This window comes from Miniopterus natalensis, chromosome 7 (genome assembly GCF_054644295.1).
Source record: "Miniopterus natalensis isolate mMinNat1 chromosome 7, mMinNat1.hap1, whole genome shotgun sequence".
Lineage (NCBI taxonomy): Eukaryota > Metazoa > Chordata > Mammalia > Chiroptera > Miniopteridae > Miniopterus > Miniopterus natalensis.
Genome location: NC_142087.1, coordinates 64,939,366 through 64,951,998, shown reverse-complemented (window position 1 = coordinate 64,951,998; position 12,633 = coordinate 64,939,366). Strand labels below are relative to the sequence as shown.

The 12,633-nt window shown below is 42.1% G+C and overlaps 1 protein-coding gene across 1 annotated transcript in view; it reads right to left on the bottom strand.

Moving 5' to 3' along the window:
* Positions 1–12,633, bottom strand: part of DCC (DCC netrin 1 receptor) — a 603,848-nt gene that overhangs the window by 266,173 nt on the left and 325,042 nt on the right. The window contains exon 9 of the mRNA XM_087819312.1: positions 2,149–2,303. Coding sequence (XP_087675438.1) covers positions 2,149–2,303 — 155 coding nt within the window. The remainder of the gene's footprint in view (positions 1–2,148; positions 2,304–12,633) is intronic.

Sequence of the window (12,633 nt, the reverse complement as noted above, 5' to 3'; positions counted from 1 at the left end):
AATATTTCATTTAACAACTTCTTACAAGTTTCCTTACTTTAGTTGTTTTGTTATTGTTATATATTTAGAATATTTGCTTTCCCTAGAAGCTTCTGATACCCTTCAGTGCTGTTGCTTCATTACATACATGGGCTTTTTTAATGTGCCTCAGACAGCATGGAACAGTGTTAGGAACACACTAGATGTTCACTAATGCACTTATAATGATTTATGTCATTATTTTTCTTTTATAAAATTAAGTGTGATATAAATAATTACTGTCTGATTTTTAAAAATTAATAATACTAAAAATGGCAGAAAATATTGTATCCTATTGTAAATTTTTTATGAAGTAAGGCATTATAATTAGTCAGTGTCAAAATAGAAAATTCTTGTCCTTTGTCTTGGAAAGTTGGCATAAAAATGAGTCAAAAACACACTGTAAATTGATTTCTTAAACTGGATACTTAGAAACACTGGTATTGATAGAAAAAAAAAAATAATGCTACTCAGTCTTAGAAAGTGAGGCTGACGACCCAGGACTTCTATCAGAAATGTAATCATGGCCAGTCAGCCCTGAAAAGTATGCTAACACAATTCTAGGGTTACCATTAGGATTAGGAAGTGAAGAATTCAGATTATCCATAAAAACGGAATCTTTAGAAAATAAATATGTTTTTAAGTTTTACCATTAGAAAATTGAACAATATTTTTCTTTAGAGAGTTTTTTATGGGTTTTTAAACTCAGTCTGTATATAATATGGCATATATCAGTTTTGAAAAGGTATGTTTTGATGTAATTTGTTTTTATTAAACTTCATAGATTAAAAATAGCAAATATTTATAAAATTTATTGATTCTATACAGTATATAATTGAAGAAGAGTGAATCAGTAAAGAAACTGATGATTCAAATAGTATGTTAACACAGACATTGTGAAGTGGAAATCAACATTACCTGTGATTTAAATCCAAAGAACAACAAAACAAAACATTCTTCAGGACAGAAACCTGGAAATGGGACCAGCTTCACAGGTACAATGACCAGGGAAATTGCAGAAGGACCCAAGCTCAGAGGGGTCATGCGTGGTGCATGGCTTAATGTCCTGCTGTAGCTTCTGGGTCCTGCAAGTTAGTTAGCTCGTCCTGCCTGTGAAACTGCATTTCCTAAAGATTATCTGAAATCTACACATTATTATGCCTTCAAAGATGCTACCTGAGGTATTATTTCTGTGAGGCAAATATTTCTAAGACTTGTACCGCTAGCCCACTCCCTTCCTACCCCCAATTTGTTATCACCTTGTCTTTGTAGCTGTCACCAAGTGGAAGAAAGAATGGAGATGTTGCCAAGCGCAGAGCATGAGACCAGCATCCGCGCCATATATCTGAGCACTCCTGCTCTATCGTCGCCATCAAATTTTAAAATTTTTAAATAAAATAAAGCTGGCAAACTGCTCATCGGTGATCGATCTTTTCAAATGACATAAGAAATTTGGGAGAAACCAACATTTTCTAAGATGCAGAAGTATTTTCCAAATGCACAGTGTAGGAGCCACTCCTTTATGAAGGCTCAAGTGGCTGAATTCTAACTTGGTCAAAGAGCACGCAGCTGCTTTACTCTGTGACCACGTAGCTTAATACAGCGAGTTAAGTTAGGGGACAGTGCAAGTGCACAGGAGACATGATCTCTTTACACTTCTTGAGTCACAGCTCCCTCCTGGAAGCTTCTTGAGGGCATTCAGTGCACGTTTAAGTTCTTTACTGAGTCCCTGTATTTAGAAGTCCTGTCATTGCTCTTTTACCTCTGATGTTACATTCTCGTAGACAAACCTGGAAAATCTGAAAAGTCAATGGAGGAAGCTGAAACCCTGTGTTGATGATGAAGTGCTGGTAGGTAGAGTAAGACAATCACTTACTTAGGAAGTAAATACATAGACTGTATGGATGGATTGGGCCTCCATCGTGGTTAATTTGCCATTATGGAGACATGGCCCAAGTAGGGAGGCCATTGTGTTAAAAAGTCATCTTACCTTTAAAAATCCTTGAGTTAAATACATCGCTTCAAAAGTTTTCCTTCCATTTTCTCAAGAAATTTCTATTAAAGGGTTCAAGGGTATCGCCGGCGCAGACAGACACCTGGTCAGTGCTGCCCTCCCGTTTTCATACTCACACTCGGGCTGCGTGGCCACTTTGATGGGCTGCGAGCTCTCCCCGGGCCCCCACTCGTTGTAGGCCACGACGCGGAAGGTGTACATGGCTTCTGGCTTCAGGTTTCCCACGGTGAGCTGAAGGGACCCAGGCTGGGTCGTGTTCAATGCTCGTTCCCTGGGAAATCAAAGTTGCAGGGAAAGATTATTTCAACATCCATACTTTTAGCCAAAACCTTATTTAATGTGCGAGAGCAGTGAGGTGGGGAAAGGATTGCTTCCTCATTTAATGTCGACTCTGGGACATAATTCAAGACCTCGGAGAATGACTATGGGAAATAAACTGCCTGGAGGACCTGCAAATGAATGTTTCAGGGTTACTGGGGAGTTCAAGTTTGTGTCATTTCCATGAAACTTGCAAATTAAAGTCTTTTCCCTCTGACACTTTACAATTTAGGATTCAAAACTTAAGACAAAGAGCTATTAAAATAAGAAGAAACATCTGGAATGCAGGCAGGAAGCTGCATTTCACAAACCTCTGGTTAATGACAGGATCAAGGTTTCAATTATTCCACAAATCAGTCTCTCTCAGTATTGCCAACAAATGTATTCCTGCCTTCTCTTTCATTGTACAAAAGGGAGAGGCAGATGCTAAGTGCTAATGCTTGCGGAGTGTGAGCCCCTGTGGTTACGTCAAGAGCAATTAGTAAAAGGAAGTGGATCCCCCTCTGCGAAGAAACAACAACAAGTCTCCTTGCCTTGTTCTTTAAGCACCACCTACCTGTGTCCGATTCTTTTGCCAATTAGCAGCTTCCTCAGTGGTTCCAAACAAAAGAAAAACCTGCTGATCGTCCTGGGATTCACAAAACGTGTTAAAAGGAAACAAAACGTATGGACCTGGGTGCTGATGTGTAAGAAACGAGAGCTACTAAACTATTCTTTAAGGACACACATGATTTTATACCCTGATCAGCTTCGTATAACTGAATGAATGGGTGGAGAGGGAAATCCTTCTAAGCAACTCAACTGTTTCTTAAAATTTCTATTTCTGATAATATCTCTTATCTCTCAGTGGAATTATATGTAGGTTTTAATTTTGCTGTCTGGTTTTATTTGGTTTGGGGACCTCTTTAGAATGAAACCTTTTTTTTTTTTTCCCTGCCAGGGCAAATATGGTTTCCAAAAAGTTTTAAGGAAATGAATGGTAATTCCTGGGCATGTACATTCACTCTGATGTCACTCTGACTAACACGCCAGAAACTGGCTGGCTCATCCTCAACCCATTTCTTCTTTTTCAGGTGCTGGACTCTATTTCCCAGTCCCCCCGAAGTCTAGATGAGGCCACATGACTGAGCCTAACAAATGAGTTTGAGTGTGTGTGTTTTGTGCCAACTCTAAGGTTGGCCTAGAAAAACCACACATATGGGGTGGAGCAAAAGTAGGGTTACAGTTGTTCCGATGGAAAATAACATAATAAGTAATAAATAATACAAGAATAAACTCAGGCTTTTCACATGCTCACAACTGTACCCTGCTTTCGCCCCACCCTGAGCAGTTTCCTCCGTGCTCTCTCCCTGCAGCCTGGGCTAGCAGCAGGCAGACGAGGTGGCCCTGGAAGCCACGTGCTAATGACGGAGGAGTCAACATTTGCAAGGATTCTGAGGAAGAGCTGGGAGAACTGTCTTCAGCCACCAAATCCTTTTTCTACTTTATAGAATCGGGAACTTTTGAGCCATCATTTGTTACTGCAGTTGGCGTTATTTTATGCAGTACAGCTCATAAATTAAAATATGCACCCCGGGCCCTTACCAGGGACTGAAGGGAAGGAGGGATGGAAAGTCAGTCTTTGATGAGCACAACGTTTCGTTGGGGAAGATGAAAACGTTCTGGGGGCAGAGGGTGGTAACAGTTGCACAAAAGGGTGAATGAACTATAAACGGCATGTCACGTATATTTTAGCAGAATGAAAAAAAAGAAGGCTCTGTATGCGTCTGGATGCCACGCGAGGCCGAGGTGTTTCTTGAGGGGTGCTGGGTTAGGCTGCCGCAGGGATGGATTGGGACAGAGAGGGCGAGGGGTCTAGGTGGGACTGAGTAACAATCGAAAGCAGGTAAGGGTGGGAAGCATCAGATAATGCTTCTGCGTGCCACATATCACACTGCTCTCTTCTACCAGGCTAAGATAATTTAGGACAATATGTTGCTTTTTAAAAGAAAATCCTCACAATCAGATGGTATACGGCTTTCGGATGTGGATTTTGCATCTTTTTATTTTTTTTAAGTTCAAGAAATTTTATATAGATTATCTCATATGGCCCTTTTATATGGTTAGGGTGGTGTGATTACCATTACTTCACAGATGCAAAAGAAGATTTAGAGAAATACCATTCCCCCCCCCCAAAGGACTTACAGCTAATGGATATCAGAGAAGAGAAATGAAATCTGCAGCTTCGTCTTCTAAACCCAGCACTGACAACAGTGGCAAAAGGAGGGGCCTATCTGCATCATGGGCGTTTTGGGTAGAAAGCATGAGACCCTAAAGGGGGAGAAGACACACTGGACCTTCAGAAACCGCTGTGAGGATTAATCTGACTACGATTTATGGTGAGTCATTTCCTATCTTTTCTAGACCTTCAAGCAACAGAGTTGTCACTGGAGGTCAGATTTTCATACCAAACTTCTTGGGTATCTATAAGAAAAGAGAGCTTTCATAACTGACTCTATTTTTATAACTACTAAATAATTTAGATGAAATAGCTGTGTTCCGGCACATGCTGGCAAACCCTTTGAACAGGCATTCTTCAAAGGAAAAAAGAGGCAAGGAAATTTGGGTATGCACAAGCAAAAATGTCCAAAATCATATAATGAAAATATCACTCACATATAAAAAGGGGATACTGGACTTTATTACAATAAAGGGAGCTTTAGGTTCCCACAATCTCCATCAGCCTCCAAAAAGTATCCCAAATTAGCAATAGTCACGGGAAAAATTATATTCACTAATATGGACAACTGAAACTTACTCAATGTTACATAAAGTGTGAACAAAGGGTCTTTAGAAAATACTTCTTTGGTAGCGATCTGTAAAAATACAATTTAAGCAAACACAAGGTGCTTCCTCTGCCAACACGGCTTTAGAGACAACTCTATGGGCCCTGCTCTAACCACATGCTATCACTGCCCTAGATCAGCCACTAGTTTCTTCAGTGTGGGCTCTTAATGGTTTTAACTAATGATTTCATGTTTTAATTTTTGTTGTTGTTAATCCCCACCTGAGGATACTTTTTCCATTGCTTTTTCAGAGAGAGTAGAAGGGAGGAAGGAAGGGGGAGAGAGAGAAAGAGAGAAACATAGATGTGAGAGACACACATGGACTGGTTGCCTCCCACACACACCCCAACCAGGGGCAGTGGGGAGTGAACCTGCAACAAGGCACATGCCCTTGACTGGAATTGAACCTGCAACCCTTGGGCGCATGGGCAGATGCTCTAACCACTTTGCCAACCGGCTGGGGCTCAAGTTTCAATTTTATATGTGGTTTTATTCTTCTTTCAGAAATCTGCTTAATTATTGCAGCAAAATGCTATGTAGACTGTGGAGCAGATTCAGGATTCTTAAGCTGGGGTTGTTTCAATTTTTTCATGAACTTATCTGAGCCCCCGATTTCTTGAATGCTAATTGGTGCCATAAAGATGTTTACCTTCGAGAGTTCCTAAAGAATTAAAAGCAGTAGGCATGGTACCTGGTTATGGAGTCTTCCATATATGGTAGTTAGTGCTGTTATTTTATTATTACTACAAAATACCATTATGACCTCAGAAAAATGTAAGTGCTCTTGAATCTAAGAAGAGAACTTTTCCACAAAGTGTTCAGATGTAGGAATATGAGGAAAGAAATTAATAAGAAGTACAATCATTATTTTAAATGGAAAATAAACAGATTTAACTGAGTTATGGGCCTACCCCCCCCTTTTTAAAAAATTTTCTGCGACATAAATTCTGCTTGCAGAGATGTTAAAAAAAAAAGTGGTCATCATGAGAGGCATTGAACAGGTTCCAATAGTGAAAATAGTGATATTTTGAAAAGGTAGAAGTTTCGATGACTGAGAAGGAGTCGGTTTTCCCTGAGTTCCACAACACAGTGGGAAGGCCCTGTGCTATCTGATGTCCATGCTAGTGCCTGGGTTTGTGCCAGCTGCTCTGATGCATCCCCAGGTCATCAAACCACTAAGGTGATACAAATGCATTTTGGGAAAATGGCACTTCCTGCCCCATCTCCCTTCACAAATTTGTCCAGTTACAAACCCCAGAGACTCACAGGAGGCTTCTAATCACTGCTTTCTGGCTTTAATAGCTGAAAACAAAACATCACAGGTCATTTCCCGACAAGCAAGAAAACTCTGAGTTTGGAAGGGCAGTTCATTACTCTGTCTTTCTTTAATTCCACAACAGGGCAATGCCAGCCATCTAAAGTAGTTAAACTGTCCACAAGGTCCACATTTAAGCAGTGAGTCCTTAGGATTTTCTCTCTGCTCACTCGTCCATGCTTCTCTGTAAATGGGCAGATAAGCGCACTAGGTTCTGAAGAACAGAGAACAGTCGATGTTAAGAGTTTGCCAATGACTGTGTTGGGTGTCCTGCCTGTCACTGTAACTGTCACTGCTCTGACTGCTTCTGGCTAAGCAGCAGGAGCCGGGCCTGCTGCCTCTCGGCGAGGTTCTCTCCTCTGGCTCTGAAGACATGATGACCCTTCAGACCCACAGAGCTTAGAGTCCTGGTGTCCGTGGCAGATACACTGTCAGACAAAGTGTCACCACGCCACTCCTTCCCCCCGGCTCTGAGTTAGCAGTGTGGAGCTCAGGCAAGTTCAAGATAAATTGACTGAAGGAAAGGGAGTGAGTCATCTGAGCTTTCTACAGCCCATTCGCTTGAAATTCACTCATTGCAGATCCACAGAGTGTGAGCACACAAGCTCACTCGCTGCGGAGCCACACAGAGTGTGAGCACACAAGCTCACTCGCTGCAGAGCCAGAGTGTGAGCACACAAGCTCACTCGCTGCGGAGCTACACAGAGTGTGAGCACACAAGCTTGTCTCCTGCTGGCTGAGAAAGCTGTAGGCAGCTCCCCTCTGGGCCTTTACCCTGGGACTGAGAAGAGTTGATCCACAAGCACTTCTTTCTAGTGTTTAGTGCTTTGGGTTACATGGTTGAGGTTTCATGGAAAATAACTGCTGTGTTCTGAGCGCACACTTTGACCCGCTAACAGCGTCACTGCTTCTCTCTGAGCTCAGCCTGTAAGTCCTGTTCCTGTGACGCCCGGAGGGGAACGTGGTGGTGGGGAGCGGGAGCTCATCTGCGTGGAAGTGAGAGCGAACTCCTGCTGGGCTACAGCTTCCCGCCCTGGAACCAGCCTCTGCTCTGGTTTGCAGTTACGACGTATTGCATTATAGTTACACCTTCTCCTAGTTCTTTGTCACTGGTTTTCCCAGTTCTTTCTATTTTCTATTGAAAGATATTCTCTTCTAACATATATACATAATCTGCCAACGCCACACCCCGCTCCTTGAGCTGGCTGTCATTCTACCATTAACACAATCTCAGCTCCGTAGCACAAGCCCTGACCAGGGCCAGGGACCGAGCCTGCAACCGAGGTACATGCCCTTGGCCGCAGTTGAACCCAGGACCCTTCAGTTTGAGGGCCGACGCTCTAACCACTGAGCCAAGCTTGCTAGGGCTACTCCTCTGTCTTTTGTTATTCTTTCATCGTTCTGTTTTGTCTCATTCCAATTAGCCTGGAGTTGTCTTCTGACTGACACCTCTTTCTTTGGTTTGGCAAAATCTTATATATTCCTCAAATCCAATCTCTCTCTCTCCCCCTCCCCCCTTCTACTCTCTCTGAAAAGCAATGGAAAAAATATCCTCATAGCTCTCGGCCGTAGGTTCCTATCATTATGGCCTCTGATCCGAGCAGCATTAAATGCTCCCTTTCGTGCTTTCACTGCTCTTGGTCTGTACACCTACTGGAGCGCACATCCCATTGTATTAACAGACGCGACTGTCTCTTCGACTCAATTGAGAATTATTTTGGAAGAGAAGCCATATTCCGTTCGTATTTTATTGACACTCAGCATATATACCCACTGAACATAAAGAATGGTTCTGTTGCTGGTGTTCACAATTCTTTAAATGAATGCATATATAAGTGAGAAAATTCTAACAGAATAATTGCATAATATCTCCACATAGTGTGATCTCATAAATGCTCACAGAGCTGGATTCTGTCCATATTCCAGCCCAGCTTAGTCCCCTGAGTGGCCCTTGGCACCACTGCACCGTCCTGTGTCTCATTTTTGTTATGTGAAAACTGAGAGAGTGGGATCTGCTCACAGAAACCTTTCTAATCTAATATTCTTTCTTGAGAGCAGACAATCACCTGTATGTGCTTGTTTTGTTTGTTTTCTTTTTTCGCTGAGTTCAGTACTTCCATGTTTACATTTCAGAAGTAAACAGAGATGAAAGATTAAGCATGGTACTGCTTCTTAGTGGATCATTTGTAACAACATGTCTCTACTATACATATTAATTAAACACATGCTGTCTTGTCTGAGTGTACCAGGGTATTAGCACTTAGCTACAGCTTTGAGGTGAGCAACAAATGCTGTCTTGATGTATCAAATGCCTAATTAGTTCCTTCAGGGGACAGAGTTACATTAACGTTCCTTTGTAAGGAAGGAACTACGCTATTTTTAATGGAGAGATTTTAAACATCTTCTTTTTATTCCCTTGGTTCTCATTTCTATTTCTTTAGTGAGAGAAAGGATGGTGCAATGATAAGATTTCAAACTGAAATATAGTGTTTACTAGAACAGGCGATGAATTTCCACCCTTTTCATCCATGGCACACATAAACTAATTACTAAAATTCTGCGGCAGGCCAAAACATGTATTTTTTGCAGGTCTGACAAAAAGTAGGTATAATTTTGATTCATTCACACTGGATGGCTATTGTTGTGTTGGCTGTTGTCTTGTTTTTATTTGACAATCTAAGGGAAAAGGGGTCAGTGCCCTTGACTAAATTGTCAGGTACTGCATGTTTTAAAAATTCTTGTGGCACACCGGTTGAAAATCGCTGGAATAGGGAGTAGGGTTCAAAGTGACAGCAGCAACCAAAGTGACAACCACCCAAATGTCACATGCCTCATACTCCCAGCAGCGTAAGACTTTGAATCAGTGCTACCTTGAAGAGAAGGCAGGCTCAGAGGTGACTCACCACCATACAAAGCACAGGGGGAATGAAGATCATCTTCTTGGTCAGAGGTATTTCCACTGCATTTTAGTTGGAAATTCTGTTTTTTTCTAAGCATGGTCTGAGAAACAGGCTTTGAAACATTTCGTTTTCATATAATCTCTGTTTCAGCATCTAGTAAACATCTAAGAGACTAGTCGCATAATAACTGCTGCAACAACAAATAGAAAGCCTTTCCACGGAAAAACAGTTTTTGGTTACAATTATTTATTTTGTTCAGTTTCAGCCAATGCCCCCTTAATAAATCTGACTCAGCTCTGGGTCCTCTCCTAGTTCTGTTTCTTTTTTTTTTTGGGGGGGGGGTGATATTATCCTTCTATAGCTGCAGTTATCATCTATATGCTGAAGAATTCCTCATCTGTATACCTGGCCTAAACTTCTCTGAGCTCCAGTTCCCGATTTTCAAGGACCTGCCTGACCTTCTCACCTGAATGCTGTAAAGCTCTCTCAGACCAACAAGTCTGAAACAGAAGTTATGTTCTTTATTCACAAACCTGGGTCTTTTTCAGTACCCCTATCTCACTCAGCACATTGCTCCCACCACCTACCCATTTAAATAAGCCAGAGACTAGAACCTATGTTTGAAAACCTCCTTACTCTCATCATTAATGCCCGATCCATCACCTGGTCCTGTCAATTTTGCTCCCTAGATATCTCTAGAATCTGCAACACTTCCCCATCTCCACCGAAACACCCTTAACCCGACCCAGCATCCTCTCTAGCCTAGGCTTCTGCGAGGCCTGCTAAATGGTTTCCCAACATCTACCTGCTACTTCTGGTTGAACTTCCACTCTGCAGCCACCACCGTCTTTTCATTATGGCATAGACATCATGCACATGTTGCTTAACTTCTCTTACAGAAGCGTGTTCCTTTCCTTTAGAGCTCTTAACGTGGTGTGTAGTTACAGATTCATCAGCAGAATGACCCTCCCAACACTGTTAAGCTGCTCCCAAAGAGACTGTTGGCTTCTCTACTATTTCAATCACCGTACTAGACAAGTGAACAAAGCCGTTCATTTGTACATGGCATTTATAAACGGCGTACTTTTAAATATCTATTAAATCCACTTGAAGAATTAAATCACCATTCTCTCATTCAATGATCTAAGAACATTTTGGGGTAGAAAAGACAGGGTTTGACATATCACTGTGAAGCAGAGTGGGAGGAGGGCTGACCCTGCCTAAACTTATACCAGGGCCAGAATGCGGTGCTTTCAATTCTGAGTCTTGCTCTCTTTCCGTCACAACGCACTCCCTTCCAAGGATAACAATCTTCATCGGTTGCACGGTCCTCAACTCTGAAGAGCAGGGGAAGGCTATGTAAACACCATGTTGAAAATCTAATGCACAGCGAATTCTAGAATGCACCCTCCATGTCAGTCATGCAAAGCTGCCCTCTAACCCTGACAGCGAGCAGAGGTTTTCTGAGGCAGCATAAAGCATGTAATGTGTACAGCACTGCACACTGGAAGAGCCAGCCCAGCCACAAAGTCAGCGTGTGACCTTGAGCAAGTCAGGGGCTATCTCCAAGCCTTTCTGCTTCATTTGCAAAATGAAGATACCAGTCACTTATCTGCCTACCTCATAGGGTTATTGTGAGGATATTTTAGGAAATGCATTATACTTCGTATGGTACAGCGAGGAGATCGTTGGACTGGAAATCTTACTTTTAAATCCTGCTTTTAATATTTACTAGTAGTGTAGCTCTTTGGGCAGTATATTTTAGACTTTCTGAACACAGCAGGGCATGCTCATCTGTACCATGGAGATTATCATTCCTGCTTTATCTGAGGATCAAATGGGCTAACGTGTGTGAAGGTGATAAAGTCCTTTGCAATTATGAATTGGAGAATATCTGTATTCCATTGACCTGTATTTATGACCTATACAGTGATTTGCACAGAGCAATGGCTAACAAGAATTGAGTGATTTTGGTGCACCAGGCAATGGGCATGTGTTTTAGGCACTTTTCCTTAACTTCATTTAATACTCATCACAACCTTATGTGTCGGGTACTATTATGACCCCAAGTGAGGAAAACAAAGCTCCACTCATTGGCCCCTGGCCGCATAGCTGAGCCAGGATGGTAACCCATGCCATTCAATTCCATGGCCACATAGCCTTAACCTAGCAGCTGCACTGCGTCACACTCCATATGTAACTTTAGGTTACCAAAAGGAAAGTATATGTTCTATGCACACATTCAAAAGCTTGTTCCAGCCTAGCCAGAGTGGCTCAGTGGTTGAGCATCAACCTATGATCCAGGAGATCGAGGTTCGATTCCCGGTCAGGGCCCAGGCCCAGGTGGTGGGGTCGATCCCCAGGAGAGGGCGTGCAGGGGGCAGCTGATCAACAGCTCTCTCATCACTGATGTTTCTCTCTCTCTCCCCCTTCCTCTCTCTGAAATCAAAAAAGACATGTTGTGTGTTTTTTTAAGAAAACCTTGCTCCCGTACTTTTTATATGGCAAATAAATGATGCAAATCAACTTAGCCATTAAGTCAAGAAAATGATCAGAAATAAGCCTATAGAAGAAATTCATGTCATAATTCTAAAAATATCAAGAGAACTTGGCTCTTTTCTAGGTTAATCGGTTAGAAGGAAGCTTATGCAGCGAGGGAGAGCACCTGCTTTGGAGTCAAGTCTGCATTCAGTCCTGGTTCTACCACTTACTAGCTATATCACAGACGTTCAAACTTCTCTGTTAAGCCTCATCTGGATAATGTTTTGTTGTGAGGTTTAGATTAGATAATTTATGTAAGGTGCTCAGTCTTGTGTCTGGCACAGCAAGTGCTCAGTAAATGCCTGCCCTCATTGCTCATGCTCACTCTGTGGGCTTAGGCATGTGATTTAACCTCTCCTGAGCATCAGTCTCTAAGTGTTTAAATAGAAGGAAGTTGGACCCTGATTCAAAAGATCCTGTACAAGTCTAATGATTTTTAGGTACTAAGAAGGGAGAAGGGTATCTCTGAAGCAATTGTGTCTTGTGAATTCTCGCTTTCAGGCTCTATAATTTATGTTGCTCTCTGATTTATGGAATAAAAGCACCCAAGGGGCTGAATAAAAAAGGTTTACCCTGGCATTTGCTTTACTGGCACCATTAACCAGTCAGACAGATTAATGATAATCCGAGCTAAAGTGATTTGCCTGACAAATTTGCTGCTAATCTGAGGCAAATGTTCAATCCACTACCTTTTAGAAAGCT